Source organism: Vicia villosa, linkage group LG7 (assembly GCF_029867415.1).
Source record: "Vicia villosa cultivar HV-30 ecotype Madison, WI linkage group LG7, Vvil1.0, whole genome shotgun sequence".
In the NCBI taxonomy this organism is placed as follows: Eukaryota; Viridiplantae; Streptophyta; class Magnoliopsida; order Fabales; family Fabaceae; genus Vicia; species Vicia villosa.
Window position 1 is genome coordinate 89,899,960 of NC_081186.1, and position 22,105 is coordinate 89,922,064.

General features: G+C 36.0%; 1 protein-coding gene across 1 annotated transcript; it reads left to right on the forward strand.

Annotated features, from left to right (window-relative positions):
* Positions 1-15,344: 15,344 nt before the first annotated feature.
* On the forward strand, positions 15,345-21,691 carry LOC131615721 (ABC transporter C family member 3-like). Its single transcript, XM_058886879.1, has 10 exons — positions 15,345-17,986; positions 18,234-18,320; positions 18,405-19,046; positions 19,202-19,366; positions 19,499-19,793; positions 19,894-20,111; positions 20,361-20,666; positions 20,750-20,813; positions 20,980-21,219; positions 21,311-21,691. The coding sequence occupies exons 1-10, from the start codon at positions 15,581-15,583 to the stop codon at positions 21,418-21,420; spliced, it is 4,533 nt and encodes a 1,510-aa protein (XP_058742862.1). The 5' UTR covers positions 15,345-15,580; the 3' UTR covers positions 21,421-21,691.
* Positions 21,692-22,105: the final 414 nt, after the last annotated feature.

The window sequence follows — 22,105 nt, forward strand, 5'->3', positions numbered from 1 at the left end:
TTGTGTGTGTGTGTGTGTGTAATATTTGTGCCTATTTTCCTTCCGTATTACGCTTTTTTCAACCGTTGTTATTGTTCGGATGAGATTCGAGGAGAGTCAAGGCTTGCTTTCGAGCCCTGCAGTTTGCAATAAGTTTGTTGCAGAATACAATAAATAATATTTACTTGAAGTGTAAATGACCTTAAGTCTTTTGCGAAGTGACTGTTGAATGCAGTATAGAGCAAGCAACAAAAGAAAGATTTTTGGAAATATTGATCCGGAAATTATCGTCCTCAGAGATGGAGAGATGCCATTCAACGGTTTCTATAGTTTTGAACTTTGGATTGAATGAGCAAAAAGTAAACAAAAATATAGACAGTAAAAGAATAAACACATTCTTAGAAGAGAAAGAACTTATGACGAATGTAAATATATTCACTCTTCACAAACATACACTTACCAACCCATTATACTCAACCTACGATACTCATCTATGTCATCACGTATCTCTCACATAAGCGTCCATCTCTGGAGCACAAACGAGATCATCTCACAACTAAGGTTATCACTAACGCGAAGTCGCGAGAACATCCGTATTCTCGCGTCGGCGATCTCTCGCGCGCCGCTCAAATACGAAAGCATTAAGTACAGATACCCACAATGAATGCTAGCTCTAAATCTATCTCTAGATTTCAGAACCAACAGATTATCATCCTAGATAAGGATTCAAGAAGTTTATCTCTAAAGCAACCCAAATCCCCAGCATAGAGCAAAAATCCAGAACAACATCAACACAGATTTGTAAAGCAAGTTAAACATAACATTATAATCGGTAAATATACATAAGATTCAAGTAAATATACAAACAAAACCCAACCAAAGAGAAATACACAAAGAAGAAGAGAAATGAACCGAAAATCTCCCGGTTTGTCAGCTCCGTTCGACGCTCAATCCACCCCCGATCATCCAAATGCAACCTCCGAAGTTGTTTTCTAAGCTAATCTACCCTAAGAATGAAGGTTTGATGATTTGGGAACAATTACCCCAAAACATAACCTAAAAATGTGATTTTTACCCCTATTTAACGAGCTGATATCTGTCATGGTCGCTCAGCGGAGGTACTCCCGCTTAGCGGCTGACAGCAAAAATGAAATCTTGTTTTCGCCATAAGTTGAGAACCGTAACTCCGAATTGCGTCCGGTTCGAAGCGTTGGAAAGCTTATTCAATGCTCTATACAATAATGAATGAATGGAAACCAAAATGATGATTTTGGTCATCCTTATTTTGAGCCTATGGAAGTCCGCTTTATGGTGGCTAAGCGGGCTTGCACCAAAACTGCGAAATCGAAGTCGTGTCCTTGACACTTTATTCCTCAAGGCACCAATAAGCATGAATACCTATAAAAACAAAGGAAAAACTATCAAATGGTATAAAAGTATATGAAAATACAACTATTCACAAAATATACGTATTTATACACAAAACGGGAAATTATTCAAACGGTATTAACAAAAGTATCGATAAGTGCCACTATTTACACACACAAAATAAGTACATTTTGGCACTTATCAAACTCTCCCCAACTTGAAATTTTGTTTGTCCTCAAACAATGTCAAATAAATCAAAGAATCAAAAGTAATAAACCAAAGAATTGTGAATCAACAAGTTTTGAAAACCAAAAACAAATGTATGGCTCAATACAAAAACGTATTAACAAAGTAAATACTTACCACTATCCTACAACGACAACATGTAAACGAAACGAATCCTAAGCACAAAAAGCATACAAAAAATTCTAACACAATACGTGCTCACATCATGAATCACACCTAGCGAAAATTTCATCAATGGATGAAGAACACACAAAGGTGAGGGACTTTTAACACTCATCCAACAATCTTGCAAACAAAAGATCAAATTATGCATTCATCCAAAAATCACATTGAAGATACAAAAGCAAGAATCACAAGGACTTTTCAAGGTTGTAATGTGGCTTGGTTAACAAACAAGGGATAAGTCCTAAGGCTAATCGAAACAAAAACTTGCCTAAACCTAAGGGAGTGATCAATCCACCAAAGATTCAAACAACAAAACCTCGATTAAACTTCTTTCTTATTCCAAGTTTCTCAAACCAATCACAATACTTATTAGCACAATTAGTCGCTTCTCTTTTCTTTTTGTTTTTCAAAACTTTTTCACTTTTTTTTCTTTCTTTTTCTTTTCTTTTCTTTTCATTTTTTTTCTTATTCTTTCTTTTCAACCACATAGCAACAACCACATAAGTAGCAACCATTTCTCTCCCCAACTTAAATTCAACCATGCAATCATATGAATACTCCCTACTTTATAAGGCAAGGTTAAAATTCATACCAAAAATCATGGTTGAGGGTTCAAGAAAACAAAGAACCAATCATCCATGCAAAAATGAGAACTAAACACTCAAAAATAAGTATTTAGCAAAAACAGCGTGGACATTGACAAAAAGCTCAAAAGGGTTAACAAATGATCACACACTCACAAGGTGAATTGACTATTTGGTTATGGTAGTTGTGCTCAAAATGAAACAAAATGCCTTGATCCTTTTCATGCTTTCATAAAATCAACATAAACAAAAGATTAAGCATAATAAAATCCAGTTAAAACAAAGATTGTGGCCTCCAGCATATGTAAACAATGGAAAGCTTCCTCACATTTATGGTTTGGGAACTAAAGTGATTCAATCAATAAGCAAGTAATGCAAAAGAATGAATGGTATGGTAATTGTACAAATGAAAAGTTTCCTAAACATGTTATGCTATAGAAAGCGATAAATGAATACCTTGAATGATACAAATTCAAAAATAATATCCTACCATACATCCGCAAGTTGAAACACTCAATCTTTGGAAAATCAACTCAAAAATCTTCGAATTATCGAACAAAATTTGAATACAAACAACCAACAAAAGAATTAGAAAAACAAAACTAATATATATTACTAATTAGCCTTGGTGAAAGTGGGAAAAATGAGTGAACCAAGTGGAATAGGAACCCCACTAGTACAAAGCAGGAAAACAAAATTCTGCTATGCTCGCTTAGTGGAGCTAGGCTCGCTTAGCGGACATAGCAAAACTCAAAAAAATCAGAACTGCACCAGCTGTTCTAATCACTCCCCACTTCACCTAAATTCCTCATAAACAGAAATATAAACAATATTTACAACCATTTACGTCGTTAGCTCGACACCCTTATTGCTTCGGTGTTTGGAAAGTAGCCTCCTCTCGTCATGCCATGGTGACGTCTCACCGCACAAGCCTAAAGAAAGTGTCCTAACCAACCACTCAACAAACATTACGAGTACAAATATATACAACAATCATACGAACATGAAAGAAAACACAAGTATACAATTATGTACACAAACCAACACATATGCACAAGTATGGAACACAAACAACTATTATCATACAAAAAGAGAAAAGTTAGTGAATGTTGGATTTTCAAGTTGAAAAATGAAGATTTGTTATTAAAGAGCTCATCTGAGATCAACATGTTTCACCAACATTCAGCAGTAAAAGTATACTTATATTTAACATATACAAGTAAACTTATATGGTGAACATAAACAAGTAAACATGTACAAGTAAATATATATACAAGTGAAACTATACAATATATACGATATATATACAAAGCTCAAAACCATGAAAGCTATTGCGATGCAATCAACCCATCCCCGGCAACGGCGCCATTCTGTTGAATGCAGTATAGGGCAAGCAACAAAAGAAAGATTTTTGGAAATATTGATCCGGGAATTATCGTCCTCAGAGATGGAGAGATGCCATTCAACAGTTTCTATAGTTTTGAACTTTGGATTGAATGAGCAAAAAGTAAACAAAAATATAGACAGTAAAAGAATAAACACATTCTTAGAAGAGAAAGAACTTATCACGAATGTAAATATATTCACTCTTCACAAACATACACTTACCAACTCATTATACTCAACCTACGATACTCATCTATGTCATCACGTATCTCTCACATAAGCGTCCATCTCTGGAGCACAAACGAGATCATCTCACAACTAAGGTTATCACTAACGCGAAGTCGCGAGAACATCCGTATTCTTGCGTCGGCGATCTCTCGCGCGCCGCTCAAATACGAAAGCATTAAGTACAGATACCCACAGTGAATGCTAGCTCTAAATCTATCTCTAGAGTTCAGAACCAACAGATTATCATCCTAGATAAGGATTCAAGAAGTTTATCTCTAAAGCAACCCAAATCCCCAGCATAGAGCAAAAATCCAGAACAACATCAACACAGATTTGTAAAGCAAGTTAAACATAACATTATAATCGGTAAATATACATAAGATTCAAGTAAATATACAAACAAAACCCAACCAAAGAGAAATACACAAAGAAGAAGAGAAATGAACCGAAAATCTCCCGGTTTGTCAGCTCCGTTCGACGCTCAATCCACCCCCGATCATCCAAATGCAACCTCCGAAGTTGTTTTCTAAGCTAATCTACCCTAAGAATGAAGGTGTGATGATTTGGGAACAATTACCCCAAAACATAACCTAAAAATGTGATTTTTACCCCTATTTAACGAGCTGATATCTGTCATGGTCGCTCAGCGGAGGTACTCCCGCTTAGCGGCTGACAGCAAAAATGAAATCTTGTTTTCGCCATAAGTTGAGAACTGTAACTCCGAATTGCGTCCGGTTCGAAGCGTTGAAAAGCTTATTCAATGCTCTATGCAATAATGAATGAATGGAAACCAAAATGATGATTTTGGTCATCCTTATTTTGAGCCTATGGAAGTCCGCTTGATGGTGGCTAAGCGGGCTTACCAAAACTGCGAAATCGAAGTCGTGTCCTTGACACTTTATTCCTCAAGGCACCAATAAGCATGAATACCTATAAAAACAAAGGAAAAACTATCAAATGGTATAAAAGTATATGAAAATACAACTATTCACAAAATATACGTATTTATACACAAGACGGGAAATTATTCAAACGGTATTAACAAAAGTATCGATAAGTGCCACTATTTACACACACAAAATAAGTACATTTTGGCACTTATCAGTGATGTATGATAGCTTTGTTTGAGAGTGTGCCGCGTTAAGATGTAAGTGGTTTTTTTGCGAAATTCCTAGCTAGTCGAGTGTGATTGTAATTCGAGTGTGCTTGCGCGAGGGAAGCATTGGTACAGCTTAATGTGCCTGTATGTCATATCAGAGCAAATGAAATTTGAGATTGGCTTTGGATGTATATGCCTTCAATTGTACATGCAAGTATTTTTCATGCAGAACCAGCAAGACTCGACTATGCCTTAATCATGTTTTACACTGATAAGGTATAAGTCCGATTGAGTGTGGTTATGCTTTGAATTGTACTTACGATGAGCATGAAACCAGCTAGATGCAACCGTGCTTATTTGAACTGCGCTCCACATCACAGAGAATCATTCTCAATCAAGGATAGAGGGTCCTTGTCTCCGCCCGCGAGGAAAAGCTTGGTTTGAGGTGGAAATCTCCAGACTCCATCTATTTCGCCCTTAGATTGGGTAGATCTGAAGGGAATGTGTGTCAGATACGCGTAAATGCATGTATTTCGTTGTAGGAGGTATTTGAATGTTATATTCGAACCTGCAAAGCTTCTCCAATAGCACCCTTAGGGAAATTGGTTGTTGTGGTTGAACATGCAAATCGTATCCATTAGCTCCCTTGGATTTTGAAGGCGCGCAAGGCGCTGTGGGGAATTGATTGATGTAGTTCAACATACAAAGCATATCCGACAAAACCCCTTAACTTCATTTGGCACACAAGGCATTGTGGGGAATTGAATGTTGTACCATGTGTACAAAGCGTATCCGACACCACTCATAAATTTATGGTGGCGCGTAAGACACTGTGGGGAATTGATTATTGTAGTCGAAAGTTCAAAGCGTATCTGACATCACCCTTGGACTTTTGATGGAGCGCAAGGCGTTATGGGAAATTGATTGTTGTAGTCTGACGTACAAATCATATCCGACAACACCCCTGAACTTTTGAAGGCACACAAGGCGTCAGGGGGTGTTAATTGTTGTAGTCGCGAATCATATCCAACAACACCCCGAAAATATTTAGATCAGGCGTCGACTGTATTGGTTGTTCCCCAATTCGCTGTTACGTGCATTCGTGTTTTTGGTTCCCTAAAGAGGGGATAAGACATAAAGCAGAACAACAAGAGTATAATAGTAATGTGTGTGTGTCTATATATATAGTCACTACTATATAATTAATTTACAAATACATTAATTAAATCTTGTGGTCGTTGTTGAAAGTATTTTTGGGTAAATATTTTCGGTATATATCGTATCCACAGAGATTGGTTTAATATTACTGCCGTTCTATAGTTGTTTATTTTGAGTGAGAAAAATAGTTGAGTTTGTTTGTTTGTTCTCAAATTGCATCTAACAGAATAATAATTGACTGATAAAAAGCTTAAAGATGATTAACAATGTTAAACGAATATGTTGAGTTCTAGGGTTCATCAACCTATTCCTATACAATTTATTAATTAATCCTTATTCGAACAATCATTTGACTTATTATCTTCACTTATCCTCAAATATGATTCCATGTCTTCAAATCAAATTAGATAAACTTTTACCGGTATGAGATTCGATCTCTCCAAATATCAATATCGATAATAGTAATAACGAACGATAATTATGAAAACCCAATCACAATTCCATCTCTGCAAATTGAGATTGAATCAATATAGTAACCTAGGGCAAAAGTTAGAATCCTTTCTTTCGATCAAAGACTCCACAATGATTTAAGATAAAAACAAGGTTTCTTATTGATAATAAATTCAAACAATTGTTCATAAGAATTAATCAACGGTATTGTATATTCATAAGTTAACTACTACCTTAAACTCAACAAGAAGGATTTAGCTCTCCATAGACATGAAGAACAAACAAGGTTTCATGGATGGATTCATCTTCATCAAGGGAATGTCTTCAATTGATGTTGAATTCTCCGTCGGAAGTTGTTTGTTGTTCTGGATTATGATTGCTCTCTGAATTTCGCTCACAAAAAGTCTCTCTTCCAAAAGTTCTGGTTTATGAGGATTAGGGCTTGTATTTATAGCTTTTTTCTTTATAACGCAATCACCGCGGCGCGACACAGGCTGGCGCGGCGCGAACCTAAGACAGAAGGTTTCGCGCGTCTCGTCTCTGATTGGCGCGGCTCGCCACTTGCTTTAACCCAATTCTTTGTGATTCCTCTTCTTCAGAGCTTCTACGCTTGCGTGTTCCTTCGTCTTTGCTTCTTAACTTCAATATCTGCACAAATAACACCCAAAGTGATGCAAGTCGTTCTACAATTAACATTGAACCTCGAAAGTTCAATTCTAACTATAAAATCCGTAAAAATCACAAGATCTATTCACTTTTAGCTCAAAAGGTAGTTAATTTAACACAGGAAAATACCATTAATTCACTCCTAACAAACTCTCCCCAACTTAGAGTTTTGTTTGTCCCTAAACAAAATTACTTACCTCAACGAAACAACAAAAACATACCAACAATTATGCCACAAGTTTTTCAAAAAGGTTTTTCAAATGGCTCAATTCAGCAGTCAAATCAGATATTCCTCATCTCCCTGCAAACTCAGAACACATACATGAAACAGATTTTGAAAGAAAATTACCTCCAGAAGTTCAAAACACTACACAATTGCAATTGAATCAACACTAATCACTCTCATCAAAAAGTATGATGAATAATAGAGGGGTTAAACACTCATCCAAACAATTAAATCAACAAAAATCCATATCATACGTTCACCATATTGTTAGCATCAAGTCCTGTGGAATCTGAGAATCAGAAGGTCTTTCCAGGGTTGTAGTGTGGTTTAAGATTCAAAGAAAAGAAGACAAACGAGGGTTGCTCCTATTCTAGGGAAGCATCCGAATCATAACTCCTTTCCTTTTCCTTAATACCTTCAACTTTTTCACCCCTTTTTCTTTTTCATTCGTAGCTCGATGTTTCTCTTTCTTTTTTTTTATTCTACAATTATTTTCTTTCAAACATTGTTTTTCTTTTGTTTGTTTTTTTTTCAAGCTACGAATTTCTTTCGTTCTTTGCAAATTACCACCTACAGACTTACTCTTCTTTTGATTATGACTCTCCCCAACTTGGAGATCAACCTGTATTTAGATTATATGAATGCTCCCCTACTTTCTATGAAGGTCAAAGAGAAAATACATCACCAAATTTTGTGGTTGATGGTCCACAACAAAAAATTTTATTGAGATCAAAACTCACCAGGTTTTTCTTGGTGTATGTGATGAAATTTACCTTGACCTCAGGCTCAAAGAATGGTTAGCAAAGGATCACACTCTCACAGAAGAAAATAAGTTTTAAGATGGAGTCGGCTCAAAGAAACTCTCAGATTCAAACAAATGCCTAAATCACTTCCACAGATTTCCACAAACGATGCGACAGATGGTTTAGCATGATACAAACAAGTTAAAATAATTGATGGTCTCCTGCATATAGTAAACAATGGAAAGCTTTCCTCACAATGGTTAAGGCTAAGCCGATCCAATAAAAAATTGAGTACCATAAAGAAATTCTGTCAAGTATTTACTAACAACCTAAGTTTCATGCACACATTAGGGATTTGAGTTCGAAAATTCATACCTGCCTTGTCACTTATTGAAAATGAAAGTGAAATATTAATTTTTCAAAAATTTCCACTCACTACCACTTTCATGCATGTTGCTCCATTGTTGGTACTTTCACTGTCTTGCTTGAGATTTTCATTATGCTACAGAAACTACTCATTCTAAACTGAGGACAACTAACAAAAATTAAAAAGCAACAATGACATAAAATAAAAACAGAATGACATAAAAAAATAAAAAAAATCATCACGACAGTTATCATAGACATAACAGCTCACTATCCTCCTCTGGTCGCTTCAGGAACTCATCTGGTCGAGCACATGCACCCCCCCGAAAAGAAGAGGGTTGGGCTCCGGCTAACCACAGTACGCAAGACGACTGAGGGCAGGTTAGAGGAAAAACTCTGCTTTCGCATCACCGCAGCGCACGCAGATCTTCCGCGACACGCGAAAGCTTCTGCCAACGTGTCATGCCTCGGTATGAGGTCTCGCGGCGCGGTGCTGTATTTTGGTTAGGTTTCTGTTCCTGCTCAATCACACTGGTCTGATGATACATAAAACTAAAATTAAAAACGAGAAAACAATAAAAACTTACTGTGTTGGGTTGCCTCCCAACAAGCGCTTTGTTTAACGTCGTTTGAGCTTGACGGTCAACGCTTTCAAGGAACTAAAAATGGTGCATGTTGCTCCACTCCCCCGAAGTAATCTTTCAACCGTTTTCCATTAACGGTCCAACTCTCATTTGTCTTAGGATTCTCTACCACAATGGCTCCATAATTGCATGCCTCTTTTACCACAAATGGTCCCGACCATTTTGACTTCCCTTTATTCGGAAATAACTTGAGTCCTGATTTGCACAAGAGCACCCTTTTTCCAACTTGAATTTCTTTGTGGCTGATGTTTGTATCATGAGATGCTTTCATTTTGTCTTTTTGAACTTGATTTTCAGCATCTTTGAGTTCTTCTTCGGTGGCATCGATTTGGAAACTGTCCTTCTTGTTCTTAGGATGCTTCTTGGCTTCGAAAAGATTAAACTTTACCTCTTCATCTTGCACCCTTACTTTCATAATCCCCGCATCCATATCAATCATCATTCGGGCGGTTTTCATGAATGGTCTTCCAAGAATTAATGGTACCTCATGATCTTCCTCCATGTCAACTACCACAAAATCCACCGGGAAAAATAATTTGTCTACTTTTACTAGCAAATCTTGAACCACTCCATATGGTGAGGTGATAGACTTGTCGGCTAATTGCAATGTCATCCTAGTAGGCTTCGTCACAATATTCCCTAATTTCTTGACAATGGATAAAGGGATTAAGTTGATGCTAGACCCCAGATCAATCAACCCGTCACCAGTGAAGTTACCTCCAATATTTAATGGCAAAGTGACTCGTCCCGGATCGGATTCCTTTCTTGGAGTAGTTCTTTGGATTATGGCACTACACTGGGCATCAAGCAACACGGTCTCCTCATTTGTGTACTTCTTTTTCTTTGTGATTATATTCTTCATGAATTTAGCATACTTGGGCATTTGCTCCAACGCTTCGGCAAATGGAATATTTATATGAAGTTGTTTAAATATGTCCATAAACCTTGTATGTTGCCTAGCATTATCTTTCTTTGATGGTGCATGTGGGTATGGGAGGTGTTGACTCGGTATCACCTTGCTTTCCATCTTGTCACATGCTTTCTTCCTTTTGGATTGATCTCTTTTTTTCACTTCTTTATTCACCTCAGTTATAACAATTTCATCTTCCTCATCTTCCGCTGCACGATTATCATCTTCCTTCTCAACATCCTTGTTTTCAACTTCCTCATCAAGCACTTTTGACTCTTTATTGAAGTAGCATTGCAAGTTTCTACATAAGTCATAGGATTTTGAAAAGTTGAGACTTGCCTTACGTTTTGCTCGGCGAAGAATTTGGTAAGTTGAACATCTTGCGTTTCCCGGTTTTGTTGAATGGCTAAAGAGAATTGCATGAATTGATTCATGGTTTCCTCTAACTCAGTGGGTCCTCTTTGATAACCTTGATTATAGTGTGAAAACCCTTGTTGCTGGTATTCATGGTTAGCCATATGATACCCCATCGCATCTTCCGGTGTGCACCATCCAATATCATGAAACTCATTAACTTGAGGTGTGAACTGTGACACACTTTGAAGGAGATACTCCATTTGTTGAAATAGGATCTCGTTTTGAGCATGAATCGCAGCATTTATATTTGGATCGAATATGCCGACAAACAAAATTCTACAAAACTAGCAAACGAGTGAAATAACAGGATAAAAAATTAATAATAATAAAAAAATTACAATTAAAAGACTATTGCAATAACAAAATCTAAAATAAAGTAACTAACTAAAAATCTAAAATAAAGGAACTAAACTAAAAATATAAAAATAAGTAACTAAACAAAAAAAAATCTAAAAATAAGTAACTAAACAAAAAAATCTAAAAATAAGTAAATAACTAAAAATAAGGAAATAACTCAAAATAAAAACTATTGCAATGTGTGCAATATTGACACCAATCCCCGGCAACGGCGCCAATTTGTTGAAAGTATTTTTGGGTAAGTATTTTCGGTATATATCGTTTCCACAAAGATTTGTTTAATATTACTGCTGTTCTATAATTGTTTATTTTGAGTGAGAAAAATAGTTGAGTTTGTTTGTTTGTTCTCAAATTGCATCTAACAGAATAATAATTGACTGATAAAAAGCTTAAAGATGATTAACAATGTTAAACGAATATGTTGAGTTCTAGGGTTCATCAACCAATTCCTATACAATTTATTAATTAATCCTTATTCGAACAATCATTTGACTTATTATCTTCACTTATCCTCAAATATGATTCCATGTCTTCAAATCAAATTAGATAAACTTTTACCGGTATGAGATTCGGTCTCTCCAAATATCAATATCGATAATAGTAATAACGAACGATAATTATGAAAACCCAATCACAATTCCATCTCTGCAAATTGAGATTGAATCAATATAGTAACCTAGGGCAAAAGTTAGAATCCTTTCTTTCGATCAAGACAGAAGGTTTCGCGCGTCTCGTCTCTGATTGGCGCGGCTCGCCACTTGCTTTAACCCAATTCTTTGTGATTCCTCTTCTTCAGAGCTTCTATGCTTGCGTGTTCCTTCGTCTTTGCTTCTTAACTTCAATATCTACACAAATAACACCCAAAGTGATGCAAGTTGTTCTACAATTAACATTAAACCTCGAAAGTTCAATTCTAACTATAAAATCCGTAAAAATCACAAGATCTATTCACTTTTAGCTCAAAAGGTAGTTAATTTAACACAGGAAAATACCATTATTTCACTCCTAACAGTCGTCTATAAGTGTATACCGATCGATGTGTTGTTTGAATGGATTGGTGCTCGCCGGGTCTGGAGGATTGGGTCTCAAGTTGGTGAGATGTCTGACCTCTATTAAGTGTGTCAGGCTTTACTTCCTGGTGTCGATTGGACCGATGTCTTTGGATTTGAGTGTCTTCGGTTTATCCGGGTTGCTTTGGTGTACTCAGATAACACAATCTCTTTGCTGTATGGATCTATATCAGCCACTCCAATTGGAAATCTTATGGACATGGTACAGAGGATTATCTCTACCCAGGGTCTTAAGAGGGCCGTCCTGATTGTTGGGGAATACTCGACCAATGGAGATAGGTGGATTTCTTCTAATACCCTCCAATATTTAGAATCCCTACTTCAGAACGTGACCGATTTGTGACTTGCACGTTGGAGTTAGGAGCACGACTTGGTCCCCCCCCCCACTTGCCAATCTCCGTGTGTCGGTCATTGACCAACTCCATAACTTTATCCAGGGAAATCAATATGCTGAAGTTCCTTCTGAACATGATTTTTAATGCTATCGTCTGGGCATGAGTTCTAATTGAATCCGGTAGTCTTATGTCTGGAATAATGAATATTTGTGTCCTTCCTTTCATGATGCTTCTAGACATGGCAATAAAACCCAGATCTAGGGGTACCCACCCGAACCCGCCCCGAAGTTGACGGGGAAAACCCGCTTTGACTGGGTTTGGGTTCGGGTTTGGGTTTTCCCCGATTAGAAAACATGGGGATGGGTCGGGTAATGGGGACATTAGTACCCACCCCGAACCCGTCCCCGAACCCGCCCCGTTTATTTCAATATATACATTATTATTTATATTTTATAATTTATATTATTAAATATGTGGCTAATGTTTTTATAATTTGATTTGTGTTTATTATTTTAAATATTTGAAATATATGTATGAAATTTTTTGAGATTGTTTTATTTTGTTATTTATAATGTAATTCGATTTTTGAAAAAGTAAATATTTTTATTAAAAAAATTGATTTTACGAAATACATGGTGGCGGGGGCGGGGATACCCGAACCCAACCCGAACCCGTTAATGACGGGTTTGGGTTTTAATTCCCCATCCCCGTTTGGGTTTGGGGCGGGTAACGGGGATTGATTGGGGATTTGGGTTTGGGTTTGGGGGAGGTAAAAACCGTCCCCGACCCGCCCCGTTGCCATGCCTAGATGCTTCGAACTCGATATAATTATTTCATCAAACTTAGATCGGCGCTCGGTGGATCCAAACAACGTAGATATGGGATTTTAACTTCTCGAGACTTTGATTTCTTTACCTAAAAGGCTTTTGGATTTCATATCTAAAAATCAAACGTGAAATCGTGGAAATCATAGGAATCGAAAGTCATTTTCCACAGATCCCGTCATTTTTTTGTTGCAGTGCCAGAATTGGAAAGGATTATGAAGATCGCAGTGGAGCGAGATTTATGAGCACTACGACGATTTGGCACCATGGATTGAAGGTTGTGATCATGGTGCTTCTTGAACAAGTGGGGTCGATCTTGAATCAACATCGTTACTATGCGTTACGACGGGTCATAGGGTGTACTTGCATGGTTAGCACTCCAACGTTCAAGTTAGTTTAGGGTTCAAGATAGTGATAGTAAAATGAGGATTAAAGATTGTATACCTAAAAATCTCTTGTGAAGGTATTTATACCTGATGAGTCTGATGAAGAGGGTTGGATAAATAAATGTTGTGTTATTAGACCTTTTGTCGGCGGGAAGCAATGGAACCCAGGTATTTTGTCGACATGAAACATAAACCAAATTAAAAAAAGTTAATTAATTCGATTTTTTAGAATTAGATAATTGATTTCTTAGGGTCAATGGTTTGGGTCTTACACTCTTAATTAAGTATAACAATTTTGGTTCAACTTTAATCTACTTCCTAAAAGTCAGTAAACAAATATTTTCATATATATTAAAATGTATTTGGTCTATATCAATTATTCAATAAAATTAAAATATATTATTTACTTATAATATAACTAAAAGAAACATTTATCTATTCTCTATTTATTGTTGATTTATGAGATAAACAAAGTGTTATAACGATTCTTATTTTAAATTAAAAGGGGTATATCCTATAGATAAAATAAATAAATAAATAAATAAATAAAATTTAAATTTTAGTTTTTTTTTTAGACATAACAAAAAATTCAAATTTGACAGCTTTCATTCTGAAGCTAATAGTGAAAAATCGACTTTGGAAAAATCTAAACCCGACCGCTTCCATTCCCAATCTAACATGGAAATACCGACTTAATTAGGGGTGGATAAGTGTGGGGAAAACTTATTTTTTAATTATGGGATAGGAGGATGCTACTACCTGCCTCGCACCCACTCTGAATTGTCCCAACTTATTTAATTTAATTTTACAAAAAATTATTACCTATTTATCCTTATTAACCTTTAAATATCAAGTTTATTAGTTTTTTTAAAAATATAGATTAAGTGAAAATGATGAAGTATTATGATAATTTTTAAAGTAAAAAAGTATTTAATTTTATTATTAGCTTTTGTTGTTAAGAAAAAAGACATAATTTTTTTAAAAAAATTACCATTTATACGAGTGACTGAGGAGGAGCACCGGAGTGGATGGTCAATTGTTACCTTCAATTCTATTCGGAGACAAAGAAAAAATTCTAAAATATAATTACAATAAAAGTTAATGTTCTTATAACATTTATTAAAATAATAATTTACATGAATCAAATCCATCTTTTAATAAAAATACTATAAATGAATTAAATCCTTAAACATTTTAACTATAATTACAAATTACCATTAATTAAAAAAATAAAAATACACAAATAGTTAAAACAATATTTAAATTGAAACAAATTACTAACAATCTTCCCATTCATTGCATCCACCCTAAATTAGTTAGAAAAAGAAAACAAAAAACAAAATAAAATAAACACTCAAATTCATTATTGTTTCATTCCACTTCATTAATTAGTTACAAATTCAATTAATTACCCTTCTATTAGCCTAACAGAATCTCTAGATTAAACCAAATATCCTCAAACTTCTATGCTGTATACACTCTGTTTCTCTATGTTTTTCAAATTCAAATTCCCAACACACTTTTGATTCAATCCAATGAATCCATAATCAATATCAATATCAAAATCATTATCATTATCGTATTATTAAAAATCTTCCAATCCAATTATTTTTCCATTTTCGTCTCTTCATTCTACTAGAAAAACACTAACCACGTTTCTGTCTTTTTCTCAGTCACATTTTAATGTTTTTGTCTCTTTCTCTCGCTTTCTCTTCAATTGTTTGTTTGTGTCACCTTTCCTTGTTTCTTCCTTTGACAACTCTCTCTCTCTCTCTCCACTAAACCCTCGATTCTTGGCCTCCACGTTAACCCTACTCCCAAGAAATCCCCATTTTTCCATTGACTCTATAAACTTTGACTTCATTACATCTTTTCCATCCTTTATAACCTCAAAAATCTCATCTTTAGTAGTATCCAACTGCACCCTTTTCATCATAGAATCTCAGTAGCGAAAAAAAATCAAATTTTTAATCATGTTGTTTTCTTTGTCTTCTTCCACTTCACTCATGAACCTTGCTACTGATTTTCTTCTGAAGCCAATTTTCCTTCATGGGTTGTCTAGTGTTCTTCATATACTGTTGCTAGTGGGGGTTTTGGTTTCATGGGTTTGGAAAAGGGTTGCAGCTGGTGTTGGGAATGTTGGGAATGAGACCAAGGAGGAGAAACCAAATAGTACTTTGTTTAAAGTGACAAAGTTTTGTTCTATTGGTTTTTCTTCTTTCAATTTTGTTTTGTTTCTTGTTAATTATTTTTACTGGTATACTAGTGGTTGGTCAGAAGAAAGGCTTGTTACTCTTTTTGATTTAGGTTTGAAAACAGTTGTTTGGTGTGTTGTTTGTGTTTGCTTTCACAAAGGGTTCTTGTTTTTCTTCAGTTCAAGTCAGAGAAAAAGAAGGTTTCCGGTTATCTTCAGAGCTTGGTGTGTCTTTTTTCTATTTGTTTCATGTTATTGCTTTGTGGTTGACATTGTTGTTTTGTATGAAAATCGCGTTGAGTTAACCGTTCGAAGCATTGTTTCGGATGTGGTGTCGGTTTGTGTTGGTTTGTTCTTTTATTATGTCGGGTTTTGGGTGAAAAATGAGATTGGAGAAGGTGATAGAACCCTTCAAGAACCTCTTTTGAATGGTGATACACATGTTAGTAATGGTAATGGTAATGCCTTGGAGTTGAAAGAGACTAAAGGAGGTGACACACTTACCCCTTATTCAAATGCTGGAATTTTGAGCCTTCTCACTTTCACATGGGTGGGTCCATTGATAGCATTTGGCAATAAGAAAGTCTTAGACCTTGAGGATATTCCTCAGCTAGATAGTGGAGATAGTGTGGTTGGAGCTTTTCCAACTTTTAGTGAAAAACTTGAAGCTGATTGTGGTGCAGTCAATAGAGTAACCTCACTTAAGTTAGTTAAGTCAATAATACTCTCAGGGTGGAAAGAGATTCTTTTCACTGCTTTTCTTGCACTGTTAAACACTTTTGCTAGTTATGTCGGTCCTTATCTTATTGATTCTCTTGTTCAATATCTCGGTGGAAAAAGGCTATATGAGAATCAAGGCTATGTCTTGGTTTCTGCATTTTTCCTTGCAAAGGTTGTAGAGTGCTTTACACAAAGGCATTGGTTCTTTAGGTTGCAGCAACTCGGACTTCGTATCCGAGGACTGCTCGTGACTATGATTTATAAAAAAACCTTAACACTTTCATGTCAATCAAGGCAGTGTCACACTTCTGGAGAAATAATCAATTTCATGACTGTTGATGCTGAAAGAGTCGGTATATTCAGTTGGTACATGCATGATATGTGGTTAATAGTTTTGCAAGTTGCGTTGGCGTTGTTGATTTTGTATAAAAACCTTGGACTTGCTTCCATTGCTGCTTTTGTTACGACCATCATTATTATGTTAGCGAATGTTCCGTTAGGATCATTGCAAGAGAAGTTTCAAAAAAATTTGATGGAGTCAAAGGACACAAGAATGAAGACGACGTCTGAAATTTTAAGAAACATGAGGATCCTTAAACTACAAGGATGGGAAATGAAGTTTCTATCTAAAATAACCGAGCTTAGGGATGCAGAACAAGGCTGGTTGAAAAAATTTCTTTATACTTCAGCCATAACTACATTTGTCTTTTGGGGCGCACCTACATTAGTATCTGTGGTTACTTTCAGTACTTGTATGGTTATAGGGGTCCCACTTGAATCCGGGAAGATTCTGTCAGCACTTGCAACGATCAGGATTCTTCAAGAGCCTATTTACAATCTTCCAGATTTAATTTCAATGATAGCACAAACTAAAGTTTCTGTTGATAGGATCGCGTCATTCCTTCGTCTCGAAGACTTGCAGTCTGATGTTGTAGAAAGACTTCCTCAGGGTAGTTCTGATACGGCAATTGAAGTGGCCGATGGGAATTTTTCATGGGATTTATCTTTGCCTAATCCAACTTTACAGAACTTAAATCTCAAGGTTTTTCATGGCATGAAGGTTGCGGTTTGTGGTACTGTTGGATCAGGCAAGTCGACTTTACTCTCTTGTCTACTCGGAGAAGTTCCAAAGGTATCAGGTACCGTTAAGGTTTGTGGAACAAAGGCTTATGTTGCTCAATCACCATGGATTCAAAGTGGCAAGATAGAGGATAATATATTGTTTGGTGAAGAAATGGTCAGGGAAAGGTATGAGAAAGTACTTGAAGCATGTTCCTTAAAAAAGGATTTGGAAATCTTATCATTTGGGGATCAGACGGTTATAGGCGAACGTGGGATAAATTTGAGTGGTGGACAGAAACAAAGAATACAAATTGCTCGCGCTCTTTACCAAGATGCTGATATCTATCTATTTGATGATCCTTTTAGCGCTGTGGATGCTCATACAGGATCTCACCTTTTCAAGGTAACTTATTTTCCGTGTTTTGTTTATCATATGCAATATAAAAAACTAGGTCTTTTATTTTTTGTTCATGCATGTTTACAAAATAGTTATCAGTATCTTATGATACATGTGAGTCAGCATCTCAATTATATACTTAATAGAACTCAACATATAAGAATCTTTAGCGTGCATCTATTTAGACATGAATCGCATATTGAATTCCGTTTTACCTTGATGAATCCCAATTGTCTGTTTTAATGTGTGGCAGGAATGCTTGCTGGGTGTTTTAAGTTCGAAAACCGTTGTTTATGTTACTCATCAAGTGGAGTTCTTACCTACTGCTGACCTTATATTGGTGAGTGTTTATCATAAATATATTATCGTTTATTTAACGGAAGGATTTTCTTTTAACCTTTTTTTCGGCCGTTCTTGTATGTAGGTCATGAAAGATGGAAAAATAACTCAAAGTGGAAAGTATGCTGATTTGCTTAACATTGGAACCGATTTTATGGAACTTGTTGGTGCACATAGAGAAGCTTTGTCTACACTTGAATCATTGGGTGAGGGAAAAGCATCTAATGAAATAAGTAAGTTAGAACAAGAAGTAAATATCTCCGGCACTCATGAAGAGGTAAACAAAAATGAGCAAAATGGTAAAGCAGATGATGATACAGGCGAACCGAAAGGCCAACTCGTTCAAGATGAAGAAAGGGTGAAAGGTAAAGTTGGGCTTTCAGTCTATTGGAAGTATATCACAACTGCATATGGAGGAGCTCTCGCACCGTTCATAATATTGGCTCAGATTCTTTTTCAAACTCTTCAAATTGGAAGCAACTATTGGATGGCTTGGGCAACTCCAGTCTCCGCAGATGTAGAGCCACCAGTTACAGGAACAACTCTTATTGAAGTCTATATTGGTTTGGCCATTGGAAGTGCTTTATGCATTCTTGTTAGAGCATTGTTACTCGTTACATTCGGCTATAAGACAGCTACTATACTCTTCAATAAAATGCATTTGGCCATTTTTCGCGCCCCAATGTCGTTTTTTGATTCTACTCCAAGTGGCCGGATCCTTAATAGAGTATGTCATAACACCGCTCTTTCTTTTTCTTGCATCTTAAGTTGCGGCGTCCTTTTGATTTAGTTGTTCTTCTAATCTTTTCAATTGTATTTAATAACTATTGAGTACTTTGTCACTTGTTTCTTATCGTTTTCTTACTCTCTATTGTCTTGCAGGCTTCAACTGATCAAAGTGCAGTGGATACAGACATTCCTTATCAAATTGGCTCATTTGCCTTCTCCTTGATCCAGCTTCTAGGAATTATAATAGTGATGTCTCAGGTTGCATGGCAAGTTTTCATCGTCTTTATTCCCGTGATAACAGTTAGCCTTTACTATCAGGTATTATGGAGACCATCACCCATGTCTAGGCTTTGATAATAAGTTGTCACGTTTTTTTTTTTTTTGCAAATTTGATTCCATTTTATAATATTAAATGGTTATGCTTAACAACTTTGGCCTTGTAATATGCAGCGATTCTATTTACCATCTGCTCGTGAACTATCACGTTTATGCGGAGTATGCAAAGCTCCTATCATTCAACACTTTGCAGAAACAATTTCTGGTACTTCAACCATTAGAAGCTTTGATCAACAGTCAAGATTTCATGCAGCAAACATGAAACTGACGGATGGGTATTCTCGGCCAAAGTTCAATATTGCTGCTGCTATGGAATGGTTATGCATTCGCTTAGATATGTTGTCTTCCATCACATTTGTCTTTTCCTTGATGTTCTTGATATCGATTCCACCGGGAATCATAAATCCAGGTGCATACTTCAAATCTAGTATAATATATCCATTAAAATTTACTCAGCTTGTGTAATGAGGAGTTGAGCTTAATTGTTTTATTTTCCGACGATTTTGAAGGCCTTGCTGGTCTAGCAGTTACCTATGGACTGAATTTAAATCAAATACAAGCTTGGGTGATATGGAATATTTGCAACTTGGAGAACAAAATTATATCTGTAGAAAGGATACTTCAATATACAAGCATTCAAAGTGAACCTCCCCTTGTTTTAGAAGAAGAAAATAGACCAGATCCTTCTTGGCCCGCATATGGCGAGGTTGATATACGGAATTTGCAGGTACATACTTTTTTCTTCGTGTTGCCACCTCTTAATTTTGTTTTTGGCTTTGTTTTCATTCATTTTATGGTCAATTGATTTATGAAACTCATGCTAAGGTTATCTTTTCCTTAATGGTTAGTTAGAAATTGACTTGTAAACAGAAAGGTCGTGCTTTGGATACAACATACTTTGTAGCGTTATTTTTCTACAAGATATTTGTCTGTGCTCAATTTCATCATTTGTATTGATTTGCTGTCCATGATGAAGGTTCGATATGCTCCACATCTTCCGCTCGTGTTGCGTGGCCTGACATGCACGTTTCGTGGAGGATTGAAAACTGGCATTGTTGGAAGAACAGGAAGTGGCAAATCAACACTTATACAAACACTTTTCCGACTCATCGAGCCTACTGCCGGGGAGGTTATCATTGACAGCATCAACATCTCTGCAATCGGACTGCATGATTTGAGGTCTAGACTAAGCATCATTCCGCAGGATCCAACTATGTTTGAGGGGACTGTGAGAAGTAATCTGGACCCTCTCGAAGAGTACAACGATGATCAAATATGGGAGGTGAGTTGGTGTTTTTTTTTCGTGTTGCATGGCCTGACACTTGTAATTGTTCTTCAAATACTGAGTTTAGTTCTTTAAAATAGGCCTTGGATAAGTGCCAACTCGGAGATGAAGTTAGAAAGAAAGAAGGAAAGCTTGACTCATCAGGTTTGTACTCTAATTTTGTTGAACATAAATACTCCGTTCAAACTTATATATAAGCAGAAAGGTACATGTATTCGGTCCAAATTTATACCAAATATAGTAAAATTAGACCAACTGTGTATTTCTACTCTTGAAACTATTGCTAATATGGAAGTTGGTGCTTTTATAGTTACTGAGAATGGTGAGAATTGGAGCATGGGTCAGAGGCAATTGGTTTGCCTTGGTAGGGTTCTGCTTAAGAAGAGCAAGATTTTGGTGCTTGATGAAGCCACTGCATCAGTTGATACAGCTACAGATAATTTGATTCAACAAACTCTTAGGAAGCATTTCACGGACTCTACCGTCATTACCATCGCACATCGAATAACTTCTGTTCTTGACAGTGATATGGTTCTACTTCTTGATCAAGGTTAGGATGAAAAGCTGTTATTCTTCGCTGAACTTTCAATATCTTGTTTTTTTTTTTTTTCGTTTTCTGATGTTGCTGCGTGTTTGTGTAGGACTTATTGAGGAGTATGACTCACCAACCACATTGCTAGAAGATAAGTCATCATCTTTTGCTAAGCTTGTTGCAGAGTATACCATGAGGTCCAACTCCAATTTTGAGTAATCTGCTGATCACAGATTGAAGTCTACCGTCCGAAATAAAAGTTTCTTGATGAAGACCAAAATATTGGGGGAAGGGGATAGTATCTTATCATTAGTGTTTGTAGTTCTTTTTGCATTAAGCATGTTTGATAGAAAAATGTAATATATGAGAATAAGGCTTTGAATTGTTCAACTTCAAAAAAATTTCAAGGCTAAAGGAAATTTACTTGAGGCAAGAATCACCGAATGAAACCAAATCTAATTATTCAAAATGCATTAATACTATCACGGTATGGTGACTCGAATCATGTGAATAATTACATTGATATTGTTTTAATTTTACAATAAATTTGTGCAATTATACTCGGAGAAGATATAACCTTATAAAACCAACTTGTAAGGTGAAGATTGTCATCGCTTATAAATATATGTTCAAATTATATATGGTTAGAAAAGTATGAATCCTAACAACTATTCTTCTCTCTTTTTTTTTTTAATATAAGAATCCTAGCAAATATTCTCAGATGGACAGAAATCAACTGGAATATAATTAGTGAAAATTCGTTTAGATAATGGTATGTGCATCATTATTATTTTAGTCAAAGTTGAGTAGGAGTGTCTAAGGGGTTAGAAAATTTTGGCATGAGGATTGACTTATATACAACAGATTTGTCAAATATATGAATTATTAAAACCGACAATAAATT